The sequence below is a fragment of the Oryzias latipes genome, chromosome 15 (genome assembly GCF_002234675.1).
Source record: "Oryzias latipes chromosome 15, ASM223467v1".
Classification (NCBI taxonomy): domain Eukaryota; kingdom Metazoa; phylum Chordata; class Actinopteri; order Beloniformes; family Adrianichthyidae; genus Oryzias; species Oryzias latipes.
In genome coordinates, this window is record NC_019873.2 from 29,465,047 (window position 1) to 29,488,427 (window position 23,381).

At 45.7% G+C, this 23,381-nt stretch overlaps 1 protein-coding gene across 3 annotated transcripts in view; it reads left to right on the plus strand.

Annotated features, from left to right (window-relative positions):
• Positions 1–4,544: 4,544 nt before the first annotated feature.
• The window catches only part of cdh23 (cadherin related 23), a 178,854-nt gene continuing 160,017 nt past the window's right edge, over positions 4,545–23,381 (plus strand). For all 3 annotated transcript variants that reach the window (XM_023963384.1, XM_023963386.1, XM_023963385.1), the window contains exons 1-3: positions 4,545–4,797; positions 14,636–14,726; positions 18,572–18,646. In XM_023963384.1, the coding sequence (XP_023819152.1) occupies positions 14,645–14,726; positions 18,572–18,646 (157 nt within the window). In that variant the 5' untranslated portion in view covers positions 4,545–4,797; positions 14,636–14,644. The remainder of the gene's footprint in view (positions 4,798–14,635; positions 14,727–18,571; positions 18,647–23,381) is intronic.

Genomic DNA, 23,381 nt, shown 5'->3' on the forward strand with positions numbered 1-23,381 from the left:
AAAAGGATTTTGTTTCCAAAAACCAAAATGAACAAAAATAAAAGTTTTTTTTTATAAAACATCGCAAAATAGTCCAAAATGTAAGTATTTTAGTGTAGACTTTCAGACTTTCACTAAGTAAATATCGTCCATTCCCTGCTGGAATGGATGAACACGGTCAGTTAATGGCAAAATGGTAACTGTGTGTACTTCTATAGTACTTTACTACCTTTTTAGGAGGCCCAAAGTGCTCTACAGTCCTATTGAACCATGCACACTTCCATCCATTCTTCCAGTCATTCATCCATCCATATCATTAAGGTCCCAGCCAGGATTTGAACCAGGACCTTCTCACTGTCAGGTGAGTTTGCTAAGCACTGTACCTCAGTATAAGTTTTAAACAAAAACTGTGTCTGTTGTGTGAAAACAGATGTATTTAGCCTTTTACATGTTTGTTGGTTTGAAGACATCCGGCTGATACAAACTAGTCTCCAGACTCTAAATAAGGTAGTATTTCAATGAACCTGTGGAAAAATGCCTCGCAGAAATAATTCAACTAAATGAAACAACTTTACAAGACGCATGATCGATTTGTTGAGCTTTGCCTGAAGTGATCACTGCCGGTTAATCAGCCTAAAATAAAAGGGAGACCAATGAAAGAAAAAACCTAAATCAGTGAACAAAGTTCTTTTTCAAACCTCTGTTCCTCACATTTTACAACTCTCCGTTAAAGGTCAGCCATGACACCATTATGACCCTCAGCTTGTCTCTGCTGGAGCTCAGCTGCTAATTTAAGCCCTGGAAACGTGTCTGTATGCGGCAACACTTGACACTTCTGCACAACTACATCTCACCATGACGCCAAACTCATCTGCAGGCTTTTGCCAACAAATGAAGGAAGTGCGACTTTTTTCTGGAAGACAAAGCTGTCGTGGTCTCCGTGACAGGATCACACCGGAGCTCAGCATGTAAAATGGCACGGCTTACTTTAGAAATATTTCAAATGTAATGGCTTCTCTGAGGGTTGACCTGCTTGTAGTTTAGTTCATTTAGAAATTGTTTTCTGTTAAAACAAGCATCTAATTTTTACAATATATGATTTCAGATGTTTTGTTTAAAGTCTGTTATTATTTCAACACAACCTTTGATGAAAATATGAGTTAATTATAAAGCTGTATTATAATTAAAATGGATCATAAATTGTGAACTAGGGTATCATTAAATGCTTTTAGCTGTCATGGGAGTGTAGTTGGACCCAAGCGTGGACACAAATACAGTGTATAGATGAGTATTTAGTGTCAGGCGGCTGTGGAGAGTAGATTCCGCATGGAAACCAACAATCTGCAGAGGCTGGAGGTCCGTTGTGTTTTATGTAGCTAGGTGACATATAGCTGAGCAGGTGTCAGGGAAACAGGAACACGCCTACTGTAACCAGCCTCCATAGCCGGAGCAGGGATCACAACATTAGCCCAAGTTTGAAAAAAACTTCTAAAATATTACCTAAAGGGGTTAAAGGTTAGACAAAAGAAAAGCAACATAAAAAGTCTCTTGAAGATGTTAAAGACTCTGAATCAGAGGTGCCCACCCTTTATTTTTTTTGGCATGCAAGCTACTTTTAAGACAACAAGCTCCAAAAGATCCATAAAAAACGCCCCTCTTCCCCTCTGCGGGTGGTTTCTACGAGCGCAGGTCGTCTACCAGAGGTCTGGGAGCTTGAGGGTCCTGCAGTATCTTAGCTGTTCCTGTTCTTTTCTGGACTGAGAGGTCTGAGGTCTTTCCAGGGATTTGCTGAGCCTCTATTGCTCTGGTGCTCAGGGCTTGTTCCTGAGCTGCCAGGATGAGTGCTTCAGTGCTGTCCTGTAGGCCAGCCCTTTCTAGCCATTGGTAGGACTTCTTGATATCAGCCACTTCAGTTATGGTCCAGTGGTACGTCCCATGCAGGGGTTTGTCCTCCCATGAGGATCTGTCCTCCAGCACTGTATCCTCTGCTCTCCATTGCCTGAGACATTCACTGAGCACACTGCCAGTTGGGGCCTTGAGCTTGATGTACTCATGCATCTTGGATGTCTCATCCTGGATAGTGGCTTCTACGCTCACTAGTCCTCGGCCTCCTTCCTTGCGGCTAGCATACAGTCTCAGGGTGCTGGATTTGGGATGGAATCCTCCATGCATGGTGAGGAGCTTTCGTGTTTTAACATCCGTGGTCTGTATCTCTTCCTTTGGCCATCTGATTATTCCTGCAGGGTATCTGATAACTGGCAGTGCGTAGCTGTTTATTGCCCGGGTCTTATTTTTGCAATTGAGCTGGCTTCTCAGGACTCGATTAGCGTTTATGCATGCCAATAATTATTATTATTATTATTATGATTATTATTATTAATCAAGTGGAGTGTTTCATGCCGAGGATGATGATTTGCTGATAGATATTTTTGTTTATTTATCTTATGACTGACTGTTGTGTAATGGAAGGTAAAAAGAGGGGCAGTGCCCAATCACCCCCACACTAAACCCCCTGCCAAAGGCAAGGGCAGTGGCAGCCGGGGCCCCCCAGACTCCCACTAATGAAATCCAGCCCGCCAGACGACCCGCCTCAGTCACCCAGACCAGGGCCAGGAGGACCACTACAGGGGCCCCCAGTGCCAGAGAGCAGAGGGACACAGCTCCAGCCCAGCCAGAAGAAGAATGTGTTACTTTCTGTCACACACCTAGTGTACGAAATTTGTTCTCCACATTTGACCCATCCCCTGGGGGAGCGGTGAGCTGCAGACGAGCCGCGCCCGGGAGGCAGTAGCATTAAGGGTCTTGCCCAAGGACCCCCACTGGGTGATGTGAAGAACAGTTCCCCCGTTACCCCACGGGTTCCAGCACAGGGCCCCACCACTGGAGAGCCACCCCCATTTCCAGACAAGCAGCTCACCACCACTTGGGAGGTCTGAGCATCCCCCTTAACCCCAGGCACGAACCGGGGCCCCCCAAGAAAAAAACACCCCCTCGCTCCAGGCAACCACACCGCTGCAACTCAGGGAATTCAGAAGAGCAAGACAGGGGCCAATCTCAGCTGGCCAAGAGGAAGAGGGCCAAAGTAGCGGCTCCCCAACGAGAATGGGAAACATGGGCCGACCGGTTGTTCGGTTCCCTGAGAGCAGAATGTTGCAGTCTGTCTTCCGTGCACTGCTCCTGTTGCTTTGAGGTTTTATGCTCCGAGACATAACACGAGAGCGAAACACTTTAGAAATATTCGTTTTTATTTAAGACGACAGGAGCCATAGCGGGGGTGTGGTAGAAAATAAGGGAGGCGGGGCATTTTCCTTCAGTGGTGAATTAGAAGAGTTAGATACTGTAGATCTGCTGGGTGACGCCACTCCTGAGAGGAAAATCCTCTAAAATACCTTCTACATTTGAGGCAAACACTTGTGAAGTGCTTCTTACCTTGACTGTAAATGCTTCACAATCGCAAGCAGACATACACATTCAGACACACAAAATGTATTGGTCCCTTCAAAAAGAGTGTTGGCATGAGAATCCTGACTTATGTTTTATTGTTTGACTCTGTTATCCTGGCTGATTCTGTTTTGTGCAAATATACCTATGTAATTAAAAAAGTCATTAAGGTTAAATGGAAAATTTAAATACTTTTTTGTAGTTTAGTTCATTTAGAAACTGTGTTTTCTGTTAATTCAAGCATCTCATTTATATTATTTATGATTATGGATTTTTTTGCCCACTTTACAGAATGCTTTGTTTAAAGTCAGTTATGATTTCAACATAACCTTTGATGAAAACATGAGGCAAATATAAAGTTACATCAAAATTAAAATTGATCATAAACTATAAACTTGTGAGCTTGAGAATCATTAAATGCATCAAGGCCAGGTTTAAATATAAAGCTTCTAAAATATTACCTAAAGGGATTTAAGGTGACACAAAAGAAAAACCACATAAAAAAGTCTCCTTAAAGATGTGAAAGGCTCTACACCTACCGAAAAGAAAAAGTTTTACAATTCATAAAACTTTTATTCAGACATGAAAAAGTATTTTTCCTTTTTAGATGCAGCAGTCTGCATCTGCAGTTACTTTAAATGTCCACTAGAGTGCAGCAAATCTCCGCTGAACCCACGAACTATTAGATTTGTGTTCCAGCTTTCAAACTTCATTTGTTCATTTATTGGGGGGGGGGGGGGGCACGTCAGTACATTTTAATAAGCTAAAAAAAACGTAAAGCCATTTTATCTCACACGAATTAATTATTTCAGCTCTAAGAAAAAGCAGTTTTTGTCCTCACCAGTATAGATTTCTGTTCAATTCTGGCCTCAAAACCAGAAAACCAAAAAAATCTGTCATCTAAACTTGAAATGTAGAGCAAAGATTGTGACCTTGGGAGGGCTGTTGGCAATAGACACCACGTGATGCTTCGACTCTTTTATTCTGTAGAGAGGATCAACCTTTGATGATAAATGTTGAGTTTTTAGAGTCACGTTTCACGTCATTTCGAGGAGGGTCTCTCTTTATCTCGGCATTTCTTTGAATGGATGAGATAGAATGAACAGAGCACGTGACTTTTCTTTGGAATAGATGTGACTAAGTTTTGTTGAAAGCATCAGGCGGAAGTTGTTGCGGCGCGCGGCGGGACGGCCGGGATGTAAATGATCTCCAGGACAGACGTGAGGCGGCTCGTGCTCGTGATCCTGAAGGCTGGAGGAGCGCACGCTGCTGTCATCACCGGATCGCAGGGAGGGAGCGAGCGGCGCGCGTCACAGCAGGACAGCAGCAGCGGCAGTTTGAGGGCGCTCAGCCAGCGGCGGGCACGGACGAACTAAGGTAGGAGATGTGATGACCGGACCATCCCGCTCGGTTACGGGAGACATACTGCGGGAAACCGGCTTTCTGTTTTTGTGCATTCGTGCCAGTTGCAGCCTCAGTCTGGCTGCGCGTAATTGCCGTTTTTTGCGCATTTTAGCCCATTTGAGCCCTGTTTGGTGCTCTAATTGTTGATGCATTTGGTCAGTTTGGGGGAGGTGGAGCTGTTTTTGACTGAAGTCGTATGGAAACGTGCACGCGACCAGGTAATAGAGTTCTGCTTCCACTGTTGGATCAGTGGGATTGTTTCGTTGAGACGCCTTGACTTTTTTTCTTGGAACAACAGTTTAATGAAGCAGCTTGGTCGCACTGAAGGCTCAGGTGTGCAGAATTAGCTCAGGTAGCCCCGCGGCCGCTGCAGGTGAGTTCTAGGAAGCGCCGTCATTCCCACTCATTTATTTATGTGTCACCTGAGCGCAAAAGTGACGCAAAGCGCAGACACAGAAGCGCATCGTTCACTTTAGGTGACGAGATCCTTTTGTTGGTCAATGCATGTTATAATAAACTAAACCTGCTGATCTAGTTTTGTATAGATCATACTACGGTCATCACTGTGAAACCTCTGATTTATGAAAGAATTCATGATGACAAATATGCGCCAAAGCTGTTCCTGCCTATAGAATCCTCTGAAAAGCAGCACAACTGCTAAGCAAAGAGGATTCTGTCAACTCTCCTCATGTATCATGAAGTGTCATGTTGCAGGCATGACCTCAAACTCATCATGGGTGTTTTATGCTGTCACGTTTCTCATGATTTGATTCAGAACTCAGAAAGTAGAGTTATTCAAACGTGTGAACATAGACGTCTTTTAGTGCAGTTAACAGTCAAAAGTGTCTTCCTGCGGTTCAGCTGCAGAAGATGTTCAGATGTTTTGGTGGTTTGTGTAAAAACGTTGTTTTCTGCCCCGTTAATGTACATAAATCCTTCTGCAGCACAGAATTTCTTCAGTGTCTTTTATCTGATGCTGCTGACCTGAAGAAAATAGAATTTATATGGTTTATTGTTTGACTCTGAACATTTATCTTATTTCTATATTATACAGGAACTCTCACTGTAAAACTTAAATAATCCTAAAAAGTTTTGTTAGTCAAGTCAACTTTATTTATAAAGCGCTTTTAAAGCAGCAGAAGCTGACCAAAGTGCTTAACAACGCAGGATAAAAACAACAACAACAAACTAAAACGAACGGCATAAAATCAATAAATTAAATAAAAATTAATAAAACCAATACAATTGTTAAGTAAACATTTTAAAGTTTCCATGGTTTGAACAAAGCAGTTTGTCCTCTTCCAGTTCAAGTGGATTCAAAATAATGTAGGACAAAAACTATGAACTGGAAAGTCCATATTTGACAAGCATTTTGACTGACAGGCTGAAATGAAACGCAGTAAGCGCGATGGAGAAATGCAGTGCAGATGCAGAAACTCTTCAGGCTGCCTGCAGCTCAGGAAGTTAAAGACAGGTAGACTCTGGCAGAATCACAGACATTTGTGGAAAATCATGTAGAACTTCTGTTTAATCTTTTTTGAAGTTCCATCAGTGGATGAAAATGAACACTGTGCAGATTTTGTTGTATGGCGTCCTGCTCTGACAGCAATTTTACGTGCCGACTACCTCTTAGTGTTTATAAAGTCGTCTTTGTATTTGCTGAAGATCTGATTCAAAAATAATTTAAAAAAAGCGAAATCTCTGTTATTCAAAGCCTTCTGTATTTAAAGATGTTTATCTTATTTTTATAATTCCATAACACGGCGTTTTGCGCGTTGTGGCTGCATGCTTCAGACGCCTCCATCTCCACCGACCCTCCTGTTGGCCAAAGAGTGTGTGGTCATTAAATCAGCTGGAGCAGTGGAGCCGAACGGCAGAAAAAGCCTGTGGAGGAGAAGATCATTCTGGCTCTAGTACTTGTTTTACAGGTGGGTTAGCTGCTGTCCTAAAAGATGAAAAGCCTTTTTTCCCCCCGTTGGGGTGAACCGCTCCTGATTCTTATGGATTCATGGTGTTGTGGTTCTGATAACGGTAAACAGTAACCTGAGATTCCCTGAAGAAGCACAGCTGAGTTTTTAGTTCCCGCTGGGAGAAGATGGGAATTAGATGTTTAGGAGACGGCTTCACATCTGCATCTCTAGTGGGACCGATCCTGGTTGCTGTGTGTTCTTAAACGCGGAGCTACCGGTAAGATGTGAGAGAGATGGAGCAGGAGGGGAGGAAGGAGGAATGAAGAACGGCATGCGGTGGAACCACTGAGAGGGGGGATGAGGATGGGCCTTCTGCTGCAGGGAAGTTAAATGCCGGGTTCTGATCTTTCAATCAGAAAAGACTCTGGACTGTCAGCGGCTGGCCAAGCAGCAGACACGGAGGACAAATGGGTTCCAACAGGTTTCTTTAGCGGTCCTCTGACACATGTCACTGTTCCTGTGCTTTCAGGTTCAAATAAGCCCAGAAACAACTTTGACATAATGAAGGATTGAGATTTCTCCGGATTTCCAGAGAATATTCATTTGAAGTTTATATAAGTAAACCAATATTTATGATCAATTAAATAAAAGAATTGAATGTAAACTTTGCAGATTTTCCAAGAAGCCTGTAGAAATGTGAATTTCTGTTCAACCTGGCTTCTTTAGGATCTCGTTAAACGTCCTGCTGGTGGACCACACAGGCTGCCATGACAGTAATGAATGCTGCTCTGTCTCCACAATAACCTAATAGATGCTACAGACTGATGGTACAGGACTCCATTAGCCCAGCGACTCACCTGAGCCAGCTTTACCTGTGTCTTTGCACGTGAGGCTAAAAGCTGTGATCCTCCTGCAGCACAAACGCGGTCCATGCGACGGATGCTGCAGCCTGTCAATCACCTGCAGCTGCACTTCCTGTGAGTTGTCAGACAAACGCAGGACGGACGGCGCTGACCCGTCACCAGAGGCCGGGTCTGTGCTTGTTGTGCCTTCTAAAGCGTTTTGTAACGGGGTGCTGAGGCGCAGCGGCTTGCACTGCCCCCATCCTGTTCTGGATAATTAGTGTCTCCTCAGGTTTTGGGTTAGCCCCCCCCCCCCCCCCCCCCCACCCACACACACACACACCACTACTGTCAGCCCCTCCACCATCAAAGCAGAGATGGGTGATGTCTTTACTCAAAGGGCGCCGCTGCCTTGGCGTGCGTCTTACACTCTACTGTTTGCAGTCATCTAAGGGGGGGGGGGGGGCTGGAGTTCTGCTGAGGTGGGAGCTTTCCTGACAATGAAAAAAATAACAAAAACTGACTTCAACATGAATTCAAAAATGCTATCCTGACAGTGAAAAGCCTTTGGTTTAGCAGCAGTCTTTAATGAGAACGTCTTTACTATTAATGCTGTTTCACCCCCCCCCCCCCCCCCCTCCAAAAAAAATCCCTTTCTATTTGCGTTCTTCATTTTGTTTCCCTTCAGTCACTAGTTGAGGGTCTCAAACCCTCCGGACCTCCTCAACATTCGGTTCAGGTCCACGATCCAAACACTGTGGTCCTGTGATGAATTCGCTATGCAGAGCAAGGTGTTCAGCGTCCCATTGAGCTGGAAATGATGACATCAGAGGATTGGGGGGGGTCACCCCTCCCTGGTTGTTTCAGACATCTGCTAATTTGTCTGTGACCTCTGTGCTAATGACAGACGGCGTTTCATGGGAGCCAATGGGGAGCTGAAGCACCTTCGTGTAGATTTGGCTGCAGCCTGAGACGACCCCCCCCCCCCCCCACTGGAGAGGGATTCCTTTAAGGTTAAAGGCAGTCAGACACAATTGCTTTGTAATCAATAATATCGAGTGCTGTAAGCCTGGAGATGCAGCCGTGTGGGCTGACGGGTCTCTTTGGACAAAACACAATGAGCCAAGATATTCCTCCTGGCTCTACTTTGCCTTAATCACATTTGACTGTCGGATTAGGAATTGGACCTACGCTCATTACCCAGATGTGGATCTCAGCTGCTGTTCGTGCCGCTTGCTGGGCCGTTCGTGTCTCTAACATCACCGTTTCTGCAGTAACCCGTCTCCTAAATGTTTGGGACTTAAAGTGAGCTGATGGATCTTTATGTATTTATTGCTTTTTAAAAACCTTTTCCATAACTGATAGAAACAAATGATGCTATTTTCCAAGATACTTAATCACTATTGAGATCGTGCACTGCTGGCTGTCTGGTCTCCCTGTGCCTTAAAAATACGGGGTGGTGTCAGGAAGGGCATCCGGCATACAACCCTCAGCCAAACCAACTGTGCCAATCAGTGAAAGCCGATTGGCTGAGGCGACCGCTGACGGGGTGATCAACAATTCGTGGCTTTTGTAACTTTGACAACTGACTTTAAAAGGTGTGAAAATGTTCATTGAACTAAACAAAGTGAACATTTTATAGTTCCTTCTGAAATTGGGAAAGCGTGTCAGTTGGAGAAAACTTGGTCACATCTTTGTTTCTCTTTTGAAGACGTTTCAGATGCGGGTTCAGGTGGATGACTGATTGTTGGACGACCTGCTCTACCGCCTGAGCTAAACTGCCGCCCGGATCATCCGGATGATATTTGTTCTCCACCATCATCTTCTTCAGCGTTTCAGGAGATTTTCCGGCCGCTTTTGAGTCAGCTGATTTCTGCATGCGGGGGCACAAACTGGGGTTCAGAAACCGCTGCTTTTTTAATGTTATTTATCAGCCGACAGGACGGCGTGCTCTTCACCTCCGCTCCATATGACACAAATGTCTCATCCAGTCTTGAGCTGAGCTTTTGTGAACCGGAAGAGTCACGAGACTGAAAAAAAATCAACCAATACGTGAAACCTCAATTATTGAAACATGAATAAGCAGGGGAACACTGCATAATGAAGAAAAATCTGTTTTGTTGCCACAAAAAACTAAATTATTGGAGAAAATTGGTAAGTGGAAAAAAAAATTCTTCCAAAAGGTTCTGGACTGGTGAGGATTGACCCTTCAACACTAAATAACAGGGTCTTTTTGACCCACTATAGGTTTTTGATCGTTCATGCGATGACAGTGAGTCAGCTGACCCTTTGGTCCTGCTTAACCGCCTCTTCCACCGCCGCTCCATTGATTGTGTCACCAATTCACCACTCTAAAGTGTCTTGCTGGGGTTGGTGGGGATCGAGCCGCCGACACTTTGGTCATTAGCCCACCTGCTTAACCGCCTCTTCCACTGCTGCTCCGTTGATCACCAATTCACCACTCTAAAGTGTCTTTTGTACACTACAGAATCTGTTAGATGTTCATTCATTAAACCAACAGTTAAGGAGTCACAAGAATGTAAACATTGGAGAAATTTAGTTTTTTTATAAATGAAAAACATTTCACTTTTAAGGTTCTAGCTTCTGCAGTGTTTGGTATCATCTTTTGGTCATACAGTCTGCAAACAAGAAAATGATTTCAATTCCAGCTTGTGAAAGCTGCAGCCCAAAGCGGTTGTTGGTTGAGAATCGTGATTGGCAGCTCTCACCTTTCCATTCTTCTGCAGCCACATTGTTAATGCCTTGATTGTAGTGGTACTTCTTTTCTGGCACATGGACGTCTGCGTGAATGCTCACACACTGGTCCTGTATGTAAAACCTTTAAATGGAACTAATTAGCCCGCCACTTGCAGTAGCATTATTTCAAGTGGTGCTAAGAACACAATAGTGGAATTAGGAATATGTATTTAAGAGTGGAACAGCTGGAACACTGCAGGCTCGCACATTCATATCAACATGGTCACAAAGAACATGCTTCCTCTCGGGTTATTTTTTCATGCAGATAACTTCATTCAGGCATTTACTATCTTCTGCTGCAGCGTCAAAACGAAACAAAGGTTTTCCAAGGCCGTGGAGTCAAATTGACTGTTCCGGCTCCAGATATGGAGTGATGACATTTAAAAAGCTTGGAAGCCCATTGTTTTTCCAGAAATGATGTTCTTTTGGCAACACCCAACTTGCAGTAAACAATGTGGTCTAATAATTTTTTGGTTAACAGCTTGGCCAGCCGTGCTGACACTTTTCTGGTGGCTTTTAAAGACCAGATTGTTGAACAAACATAATCAGCCTGTAGGAGCATCACAATACTCCATGTGTACAAGCTCACATCCTAAACATGATTATTAATTACATTAGAAACAATACGGCGCTGTATAGATCACGGAAAAAGACAAAAGATTCTTACGGGAGAATCATTGGAAGTTATTCTCATGAAAAAATAAACAAAATACTTTTGACTTGGTTTAAATTAGTCCATCGTCCCACAATAGTTATTTAAATGAAACCATCATGGAAAGTGAAGGTGACAGTGGTGCCTGTGGTAATTGGAGCACTGGGGGCAGTAACCCCCAAGCTGGAGGAGTGGCTACAACAGATACCTGGAAAGACCTCAGACCTCTCAGTCCAGAAAAGAACAGGAACAGCTAAGATACTGCAGGACCCTCAAGCTCCCAGGCCTCTGGTAGAGGACCCGAGAGCAACGATCATAAAAACAAACAAGCTTGCAGACGAATTCCACTGAAATGAAATTTGACTTAAATACTGAAAACACACCGGAGCTGACCCCTCTTGATGAGAGACAAGCGGCAAGAATTGGGGAATCCCTTAAGTGGAGTGGTGACTGAGGCGCAGGGGGACACCGACGCGCCAGATGCACCGGGTGACACCCCCCCAAAAGCTCCAACAGGACGGCTGGAGGAAGTGGGAACCGGCTCATCAGCCACTCGTCCTCGTTTGCCAGCAAGTCTTCTTGCTGTCTAAAGATGCGTTCACTCCGAATTCTTCCATTTGCCACATCTTCTAAGAGCGCAAGATCAGCCATTGTGCGTCATTACGCATTGTGATGGGGCATTTTATTTCCATCCATTTAATTACATCTGACAAGCTACAGATGTCGGTAATAATCGACGTGGAAATGGGAAATTGATCAGCAAATGTAATTTCTTGTTGCTTTCTGAATGGTTGAGACATACGCCATACATTGTTTTATCAAAAATAAAACAAACTAAAGGCATATGCATGAATACCATAATTTTGTAGCTTATGAAGGAATATTTTAATGTGAAAACAACTTTCCCCAGTGGACAATTAATGCATCTCTCTCTATCTATCCATCCATCTGTCTGTCTGCACCTATATCTGCTCCGCCAGACGGACACATTAACGAGAATATCAGTTTTGTACATTATTTCGTTCTGTTAACTATATTATTTATGAGGATGAATTGCACAACATGCCAATATTGCAGAACATATTTCACTTTTCTTTTTGCAAATAAGTGTTCATTTGAATTTCTGTTGTAATTTCGTTTGATTTTTTTTGTTTGTTTCACTGCTGATCGATCAAACGGCTGTTGGTGTAGCTGTTAATTGTAAGACTTGCTTTGTTAAGTCTTCATGTTATTTCTGAGAGGCAGTATTGTCATTTTCACTTTCACGTGTTTCTTCCATCTGCCGACGGCGTCGCCGTTTCTCATTTCACCCGTTTTTGTGCGTACGCCTGGGTCAGAGCGAGAAGGACCGCACATTTTCCCGTCAAGTTTGCTTTTTATAAATCTCAATTATTGCGTAGAGAGTGGCGTACGCCTTCTTTTGTGCGTACGCAACCTTTATAAATGAGGCCCCTGGCGTCTGCACACGTGGACATCACATTGTGGATTTTATTTTCACTGTAGTACATTTCTGATTATCTTGGGCCCTGTGACTAGGGAAAAAACAGCATATCAAACAGGAACTCGGGTCTGAAGAGGTCAAAAAGGTGAATCCGTGTGGATCGTTGTTAGCATCTTCTGAGAAAAACATCTGTAGCTGAGAAGGCCAAAAAAGGAAAAGGTCATTGAGTTGGGAGGCATCTGCAGAATTTTGAATCCTTTACAGCAGGAGGGGGGGTGCAGGAGGAGTCATGCAGAAAACAGGAAACAAGGATCCAAATGAAAACAAATGCGTCTTTGGAAACGAAAAGTCATGCAAAGCTAATATGACAAATACACAGATGTGCATATGTGCAATAAACTATTACAAACCAATTCTGACCTCACATTCCGCTCACCTGTAGAGTTCAGGTGCTCTGTCAGAGTTTAATCTTCTGGATGTTGTACATATTTAACAGCACCTGAAGCGAGGCAAAGCCAAAACTGTATCCAATCTTTTTACCCATAATTGTTTTTGAGGTTTTTTTTTTTAGCTATTAGGTATTTGGAGGATAAGCAATCCTGTGTCTGCACAGTTTCCACAATGACATGAGGCACTGTGGGCCCCAGGAAGAGGAGAACCAAGATAACCTTTCAATTCTGAAATTGGGACTGAATGAGTTTGCAGACCACTGCCTCCTCGCTGGAGGAGATGAGAGTGAAAAGAAGCAAAAACAAAGCAGAAGGTGGAGATGAAAGTCAGCCTGGCTGCTCCGTTCTGAGCTGCTCTCCAGAAGAAACCATCAGTGCTGTGACGATGTCAACCAATGACAATCTAACAACTCAAAATGTCGTTCTTAGTTTTATAGATGGAACTGCTAGAACTGAAATTACAGGTCATTGTTTTTTACCATGACAACAGTTTTGACAAACATCCTGATTATAATTATGTGTGGTAAAAAGCAGAAACTTATCAACCAAAACACCGTCTTTGTCACCCTCCCCCAAAAAAGTGACTTGAAGCCAACTGTCAGGACACACCCCTTCCCCCACCTGCAGGCAGCCTTGTCAGGTAGATTGGTTGATCAGCTTCACCTGTGTTGCAGCCTTTAAGCAATCATTGCCCATCCCCAGCTGGTCAGTGACAGAAAGTCTCCAGTTCGCTGACTTGTTTGGATCACCGGCTCCTTGTTTTGTTTTCTACGCGGTGAGACTGATCACACACCAAATCCAAACGGAAGAAAAGGCTGAACTGTTTGGATTCTCTTCTTTTTTGAGCAAAGTTCAGATTCAGTCGGCTTGCCTCGTGGCCAAACAAAGACATGAAAAGACACACACCATGGGGCTTTCTCTTCTTTGTGTTTTACTGCATGTTCGAGGAGAAAGTTTTCCCTCGCCATTCTAATCTTTCCAGAGAAGAAAATCATCTTTAGCACTTTCCACATCCTGTATGTAAACTCCCAGGCATTGCCATATGTGGAGTTGTGGCTCCTTTAGCATCGTTGGGAAGCTACTTGGGGAAAACGTTAGTTTTGACGTTTGTAGACTTTAAACCGTTGGCGTGGAAAGCTCGCTGAAGTGGCGTTTTATTCTTCCACGTTTTTATTGGAATACTGTGAAAATTTAATACCTTAATCCTTGGCTCAAGCTGACCAAAAACTTTGCCGTAAATTCAATTCAATTTTATTTGTAGCCCAAATTCACAGCAACAGTCTCGATGGGCTTCGTATCGGTAATTGAAGAAGTAAAACATAAAATCACAAGGATCTTGAATACATAGAATTCAACAGGAAAATACTAAATTGAACTAACAAACTGACTAAACTAAACTGGCATCCCTGCCCTTAGACCGCCCCCCCTTTGCGGTAAATGAACATATCAGGAATGTGGGCGTGGTTAACAAAAACCCCCATTGCTCAGGAAATTCAAGTTTACTTTTGCCAGTTCAATTAAATTTGTTTTGCCTAAACAGCTGCTCGGCCAATGAGGGTGGGCTCAAAGGGGGTTATGGGGGTGTGGCGAGGGCGAGTAGCGCCTGCAGGCCATGCTAGCGCTTCTAGTTGTAATTTTTACTGTGTTAGGAGATCTGACCGTTCACATGGTGATCAGCAAGCACACTGAGACATGAGGACATGGCTAGACGGACGCGTTCATGTTTGAATCCATCACAGCAGCTGTTTGTCTGTTCTCAGGTGCAGGTGATGTCGTGGCTTGTGGGATTAGGTGGCAGGATGTCCGCTGCCAGACTCCTCCTTTTCCTCGTTTTGAATTCGATGTGTGAAGGTAAGTCCCCTAAATCTGAAAATCCACAAGCTTTTGCTCTGTAAAGCATGAATGTGTGAGATTTGTGAAGTCCCAGAAACAAAATATTTAGCTTTCTTTAATACATTAAAACATTTCTTTTCTAAAAATACAAAGCCAATCAGTCGTCATAGGCAGTGTTGGGGTCACTGTGAAAAATGTCTTTCATTACTCTTGGTGAAAAAAAAATTTTTTTTTTGGATTAGTACCTTTGTTTTCTTTAATTTTCAAATTGTTTTTTGGCAAAAATCCTAAATAAGAAAACTAAACACATTTTTTTCACTGACATTTTGCAATCCTAACTCCAGTTTATGTTCAATTCATTCGATATTCTTGTGATAAAGAGACTAGATGGGGCTCTTAAATGTATGCAATCACTGCAATTTGATCATGACGGCATGAACAGCTTTGACCTCTCTCTGTCTGAAGAAACATGAAAGAAAAGTTCTTTGAAGACTGAAATTCACGCTCCAGCAGATCAATGCACACGTTAGCGGTGCATGTTTCAGCTTTAAAAGCCTCTCATGAGAACGCGAAGGATATTTAGTGAGAGGGAGAGCTGCACGCGGTGCAAAGCCATGGAAACCGTTTCACGGTGACAGGCCAGAGGAGCGTTCGATCCTGCAGCATTGAAGCTGCCGGTAAACTTAATGAGCAACCGGCAAAACCTCTTTTCATCAGCTTTAAAGAGTTAATCATTGCTTTCTCTGCCCTTCAGCCTCTCGTGTTTTACTCCAGCGTTCTTTCTAGTCGGCATTTCCATTCTTACGATCTTTGATTTTTCTTTTCCGTTATTCCTGGCTAACCCATCAGCACTATTTCCTCCCTGATTCAGCAAACTGGGCTGATGATCACGGCTGTGATCTTTCTGCATTCCGCTGTCCACCTCATCCTGACTCACAGTAATTAGGCCACCGGTATAGACAGGAGCTTTTTAACCTTCATTACCTTCCATCCCATAATGCACAGCCCATGTTTTTGGCAGTTAAGAGCTGTGCTGACAAGCCGCGGATGAGCATCTTGTTCTGCTCAGATAGGCACACGGCTGAACAAAAAGCTATTCTTTTAAGGCAGCAATTCCCTCCATCAGGATCTCTGACATCAATGAAATCGGCCGGCTCCCAACCTATTTCAATGCGTCTATTGTCAACAACCCTGCTTGGCTGATCAAAGCCAAGCAGCTATGTTCCCTTATCTTCCTAAAAAGCTTCTGACATCAGATATCAGCTTGAGCCACGCTAACCATTTAACTCCTTCCTGTTCTGGGCGCATCTGTGCAACACAAACCCGTCTGCTCGGGATGCCCTTCATGTTGAAGACCCTCCATGCTTTAGATCAGTGTTTTTCAACCTTTTTTGAGCCATGGCACACTTTAACCTTGACAAAAATCCCGCGGCACACCAGCATCCCAAAAAAAAAAAAAGCAGAAATTCATGGTCTGTATTGATCGACAGCCCCCCCCCCCCCCCCCCCGCAATCTCACGTGGATTTTTGTGATAATTGTGGCAGAAAAAGCAATAAGTTGCTGCTGTTTTTTCTAAGAGATGAAATAATAGTTAAATTGGAAAATTTAGAAACTGTTGGTTTGTTGTGGTTTCAAGACGTTTCACAAGGTCGACTCAGTATGCGCTGTCCCTTTAAGCCAATGCATCATGGGAGATGTAGTGTGAATACGGCAGAAAAAGGGCAGAAAGACTCGCGTCTCTGAGCTTCATTGTTTTGTTTACTTGTTCCACGGTCTGATACCGGATTCTGTGGAAAGCTACACCGCTAAAGACGAGCTTTAGCTGGTATTTTTGTTGGAACTGAGAGACTTTATGAGCAGAATTAAGAACAAGGAAGTGAAGACTTCTGATTGGTCAGACTGATGACATGTGATTAAGCCTTCAAGAATGATTGGCGGAGACAGTTAAAGGGGCGGGGACTTTTCCGCAAACTGCTATAGCTGCAGGTAAATCGCGGTACTGTCATAATTATCAAAATGTCTTCAATAGAATTAAATAAACACAAAGAAAAAGTAATTTTAAGATCTTTTATATTCCTAATTATTCAGTGTTTTATCAGGGCCTGTTTGGATGAACAAAGAGCTGAAATCCTGGAGATGGGAAATGTTGTTAGTGCAGTTAATGAGGGCAATTTCTCACGGCACACTTGACCATCTCCCACGGCACACTAGTGTGCCGCGGCACACTGGTTGAAAAACACTGCTTTAGAAGATGCTTTCTGGAAACCTGTGCTAACTATTTACCATCAGTGCATGATGGGCAGATGCTGCAATCATGTAGTTCTGTAAAGTAAAAGCACTGAAAGCACGTGCTTGAGGAGCCAGTACTCGCATCTCAACGCCGTGTCACACAGACACTACGTGCATTTTTCACGTATGAAATGTCGGTATTCCGTCATCCATACGTGATACATTCATGAGTGTCGTGTGTTCGTCACACGACAATGTGTGCAGAAGTCTGAGGGGTTCAGGTGACGGGTCTTTTTGTGAATTGGGTCAAAAGCTGTTTTGAAAGTTTTGGTCGGTTGACATATACGCAATTATTACATAAATCTTATGCAATTGAGCGTGATTTTTACAAGATGCACACAAAAACTTTGTGTCTGTCCACGACCGTTTCACGTTTGTCTAACGGACTTTTCACGCATGTTCCACAGATGTATAACTTTCACATCGCGTCTACGCCGCACATGTCGCATTCAAATGACGTAATTGATGCACGAATGACTAATGAACTGCGTATAAACAGCACAATAATCAAGCGAGGTACGTGCACGGTTTGAGTATTGTGACAGGAACAGAAATCGGCCAGTCTTTCATCCCTCCAGCAGTTTATAGTGAGTGGGGGTCTCCCGTTTCCCCCCGTCTGCATGGAAAGCAGCCACGTACGACAGGCGACACGCACCGGGCTAGCGCCATGACTGGTGCGGATCGGGGCTATCCGACTGTTTAATGAAAACAAAGCAGTGCGAAGGCCGGCTGCGGGAGCTGACCATGGTGCTGACATGATGTCCTCTGAATGTCAAAGTGAAGAAATTCAAAGAAGTGCAGGTTTACGGGTTCTTTGCGTGGTTTATTTCCTACTTCTTCCATGGTTTTAATGTGGTTCATTTATGATACATTTCACTTAAAAAAACACCTCAATTTTCCCAATGTACGTAGTGGCTGTGGGACACGGCCTTTACTAACGACTAGAATGTGGTGTAAAGACGCCGCACGACGGCATCACCCATGCGCCATAAGTGCATGGAACTTCCAGCAGTTCACTTGAGGCTCGTACAGCCACCTCAAGGAACGTCAACCACACACAACAATGGTACGTTCCATTTTCATGACGCTCCGTGAGGTGGCTGTACGAGCCTCAAGGGAACTGCGGGACCCTTTACGGACCGGGACAACCCAAAAACCCACGGAACCAGTACGGGAAACTAGGGCTATAGTTTTAGTCCCAAAAATAAAAAGATCTACTTTGAGGAAAGCAAAACTGTCCAAACAGAGAACTAAGAAAACAGCTGTTTGAGAACTCAGAAGAAAGATTTATCCTCAAATGCCTCATAGTTTTACTGCTTTGAACAAAGATTTTAAGCTTTAAGTCTTTTGTAATATCCGAGTTACTGAACATGTAATGAGTAAAATATCCCTTTAAGATTATTAGTAATGTTTACACTGTTTTGCTACAGCAAAAAGGAATCTGTTACTCTAGTAATCCGTTACTCCCTATGCTGTTGACCACTAAAGAACTGCCGTTCCTGCTGTTGTGCATATTTGATGAGAACATGTTCATCTTTATAATAGAAATGTCTTCCATTTGTCTTGTCTCCAGCCTCCAATCAGCCGCCACGCTTTCTAAACTACTTCTTCTCAACCTACCTTCTGATCTATGAGGACACGCCCATAGGTGAGTGATTGACATTGATGAATGACGCTGAAAAAGCTCCTCCTCTGAAGGTTTTCTGGGTTTGAATTTGGGTAGTAGCTACTCCAGCCTGGAGTCGTGGCATAATAAGAAGGTCAAGTTCTGTCATCTCTGTTATATTCATTTCTTTTTAAGTTTGTTGATTGACAAGGTAGTAAAGAGATGTTTGGCTTTAACATTTTTTATTTGGGACAAATCTTTTTGAAATGTTTTTTTTTTTTAAATTGTAGCTTTTACTTCCTACTGGTCTGACAACACTGGGTTTCTTAATTCTCTTAATGTGACATCAGTTTATATTTAGATTATTATATTTTGATGTATTCACTCCTATTAATGTCACATTTTAATTATTTAAATTCTGACAAAGCAACACATTGGTTCTATCCCCTTAACTCTTCATTACTTATCAGTCAGTTTGAACTTATTGATCATTTTAGCTGAAAAAATGAAACTACAGCCCGGGACAAACGCCCAGGATCTCCCTGAATCTGACCCAGGAAATCACATTGACCTGAAATTCTGCGGCCTCCACAGCAAAGGTCTGGATCAGCATCTTTGTTTGGCATCATGTCTGACTTTAGGAAGTTTGTTCATGAAGTCGGCTATGAAACAGGCGGTGAAGGACGTAGATGTGCTTCCCAAACCTGCCCTCTGGCCATGAATCAGTGTCTCTCCTCGGGCGTCTGGGCTTCAGGCCAGCGCCGCCCTGCTCTCGGCCGAACTGTCAGTCACGTCCTTGGCCTGGCTCATAATGGCTTTCTCATGGGTGTGATTGTGAGCGTTGATTGAGAGATCAGACAGCAACAATTTGTCAAGATTATTGTTTATTAGCTAAGCAGATGTCCTCACAGAGGAGGCCCAGCCGTTATGTCAGCATAAACACAGAAATGCAGCAGCAGCACCCACATCAGGGGTTTGTGGGGAACATCCAGTCCATGTTCAGTCCGGACACCCACCGCTTTTCCCATTGGGAAACCTCCATCAAGTTCATTTAACTGAGTCCCTAAATAAAAAGCGTTTTATCTGTAACCGACTCAAAGATATTCAACTTTTAATTTAAAAAAGATTCTCTGATCTGACTCTGTGAAAGAGGACTCTGGACTGTCAGGGATTGAAGTTACTTTATTTGTTTCTCTGTTTGTTGACCTTTCTGGCTCCTCACTTTGAAATGAATGAATGACTCTCTGGCTCACTACACAGCGGTCAGGTGTCTGATGGGTCACAGTCAGTTACCATGGCGTCTGTTGGGCTAAGTCATGGCATTGATGTAACAGCATATGGTTAATGCGAGCAGATCGTGTGAGGCGACACCAGGGACCGGTTAGTGTAACAAGCAGCTGATTGACAGGAGGACAAAGGGAGCCGTGATGGCGGATCCCAGAGGTGAGGAAAGCCTCTTCTGTGTGGATTAAAGTAAAGTTGATCTTACATGCAAACGCTGTGGGAGCTTTTCAGACAGCATGCATGGAGGGACTAAACCAGCAGTTTGCTCATCATTTATCAGACAGATGAGGAGATGCTAAGCTGGCTCGCCCATGAGGGTCTGCACCTGCTGCTTTCACCTCTTAAACTAACACTTTGAGAACTCATTTCACTGTTTGCAAAGAGCAGCAGATGTTTGCTGATGTAACAAGTCTGTTTCAGTGCAAACAGATTAGAATGCTTTACATTCAGAATGCACCAAAATGTCCTATAAGTCCCACTGGGATCATCTTTTGCTTTATGTTCAAAGCGTTCGCAGTGGTCTTTTAATGAAGTCGCTTTAACCAAAATCCCAATACTGTGTCGTTTTCTAGAACATAGTTTCTGCAGAGCGGCAGGAGTTCATCAGAACTTTACCTCTGAGTTGTGGGCGGGACAAATGGGATGGAACAACCCCCCCCCCCCCTTCCCCCTCCAGTGTGGAGAGGAGCAAGGAGCTAGTGGCTCCACCCAGCGTGTTTTCTACATCACATCTTTTTCTTTTTTTTTTTTTTTTTTTTTTTTTTTTTTTTTTTTTAACTTGTCCTGTCCAACAGCTAGGCAGACAGATGAGAGCTGAGGGCCTCTTGGGTTGGACATATTTTACTTTAACAAGAGGGGTTATTAATCTTCAGACAAACCAAAGGTATGTCTGAATAAACCCCTTTTGTAATTGAGGCCAAACTTTATTAATTTCAAACATGTCTGAAAATCTTTGGTGTTGGACCGGACGGAAAAGGAAAGAGGGGAAGAAGAGAGAGGGACGTTAGAGAGAGGGGGGGTAAGGGGTGATAATAGGAGGGGAAAGGGGATAAGACCATGAAGCAGCATAAAGCAACAAGTTTACTGGTTGTTAATCATTATGGTAAGGTTCAAATGTAAAAAAAAAACAAAAAAAAAAAGGGCGGAGCCTGTCCACACACACACTCAAATGTTATAAACACACTTGTTAGTTGCAAAAATGTCCACCTGTCGACATGTACACAAAACAGATAGTGTTCACACGCATACTTATGCCTTAAAACCAACTAGTGTGAAATATTTCAGTCATTCAGTCTGTTGAGCTGACACCTGTGCTCAGGTGAGTGTTTATGTTCTTCTAAAATGGATGGTGGAACGTGAAAAGAAGGAGGGAGAGTGCCCAGCCATCCCCACCCCAAGACCCCCACCGCACCAGCAGCGGCAGCCGGATTCCCCCCAACACCACACGGGAACCGGCAGGGAACAACCGCCGCCCGGGCGACCAAGCCCGCCACCCAGGCCAGGGCCAGCAGGGCCGCCGCAAGGCCCCCAGAGCCAGAGAGCAGGGAGGCACGGAGGGAAAGAGGGCGCCGCCCCAGCCCAACCAGGAGAGCAGCCCCCCCGCCGCGCCGGGAGAACCCAACGCAGGGCCCCACCGGAGAAGGACGCCCACAGCCCCAGACGAGCACCCCACCACCACCCAGGAGTTCCGGGCATCCCCCCGCCCCAACCCCAGGTACGAGCCAGGACCCCCCAAGGGAGACCCACTCCGCACTCCAGGCAGCCATCCGCCCGGCCAACGGTTGGTCCAGGGAGGAGCGAGGCAGGGGCCCGCCGCCCCCGCCCAGGAGGGGGGAACCCCGGGGAAAAAAGAGGGCCCACAAGGGGTGTTGTAAATATGGCCCGACCAGGCTCGGCCACAGTTGGAAATTTGGCGGGGCCCAGCACTCAGGAGCAAGGACCAGAACCCACCCCCCAGGGACACGAACACCCCCGGCTCAGATGTAATGTGAACCCCCCCACCGCGCGGAGAGAGCACCGCCGGGCCCAGGAAGCCAGCACCCCGGGGACACAGCCGCCGTTGCAAAGGGGCCCGTACCCCCCACCAGGGAAGAGGCAGGGGACAGATGGTCCTAGGTCCCACCTTCCTTGCAAAATGTGTGTGCGTGTATGTGTGTTTGAGAGAGTGTGTGTGTGCATGTGTGTGTGTTTATGTTGGGATGTATATATTGAGGGGGGAGGGGTGTGTGTACTAAGGGGGGTGCGGTTAAAATTGGCGGGTAGGGCACTAAGGGGACGTCTCCTGATTACTCACAGTGACGTCCCCTCACCCTCCCCACCAAGGGGCCCTAAATGTCTAAGGTGCGGTTAAAATTGGCGGGTAGGGTGCTAGGAGGACATCCGCTGCTTGCTGGCAGTGATGTCCAAGCACCCCCCCTACCAAGGGCCCTACATGTCTAAGGTGCAAATAAAACCGAAAGAGGGGGGGCCCACTCCATACGGCAACCACAGGAGGGGGGTCACTGCCTAGTAAACCCCCCCCCCCCAAGGCTCATCGCAGGCTAAGCCCCCCACCCCCTCACCCTATTATGAGGTTATATGAGGAAGGGGGTAAGTTGGGGACAGATGATAGACTGTCCCCCGGTGGTCAAACAGCCGTCCCCCGCCCCCCCCCCCAGCAAGGGGGCCAGGCCCACCCAGCCCCGGGGCCCCACCCCCGGAGGCGCAGACACCCCAGGCCCAGCACCACCACCCCCACACAGAGAGAGGGGAGCCAGAAAGCGCCGGCCCCCCCCGGAGCAAGCCCAGGCCCCCACCCCCAAACGCCGGCCCTAGAAGAGCTCTGGTCAGGCCTCGACGGGACCGAGGCAGCCAACCGGCCGGGGAAACCGCCGATGGCCTCAGCGGAGACCCCGACCCGTCAACCCCCCCTGCCCCGTACCAATAGTGGCCCCCCCCCTCCCCCAGAATGCCCCCCCACAGGACAGGGCCGACAAGACCCCCACCCCACCCCACCCCCAGACCCCGCAGCCGAAGCGGATGACACCCAGAGCGACCGTGGGCCCCAAGAGGGTTGTCCCGTCCCGCCCCAGAGCCAGGGAAGGGCCGATCCCAGCCCCAGGTGTAGACGGGAAGCCCATCCAGCGCCGCTGGGCCCCCCCCCCCGAGCAGCGCCCCCCGCCAACCCCCCCCAGCACAGGCAAAGGGACCACCCCCCCAAGCCAAGCCAGACCACCACCCCACCCCCCCCACCACGCACCCCCACACCCAAGCCCAGAGGACCACGCAGCGCCCCAGGCCGCCCCACCCAGGCGCCGGACCCGACCCCCCGACCAACGGAGCCCCCACCACCCCCGGCCAGGCACCGGAGGCCCCGACCCCCACCCCGGCCCACGGCAGAAGGGCAAGGAGCAGCGACGACCATGCCCCCCCCACCCCCTAAGTCACGGAGTTAGCTATGGGAGACCAGAGAGACCGAATTCTTTCAAAGTTACTTGAACTTTGGGCTGACATT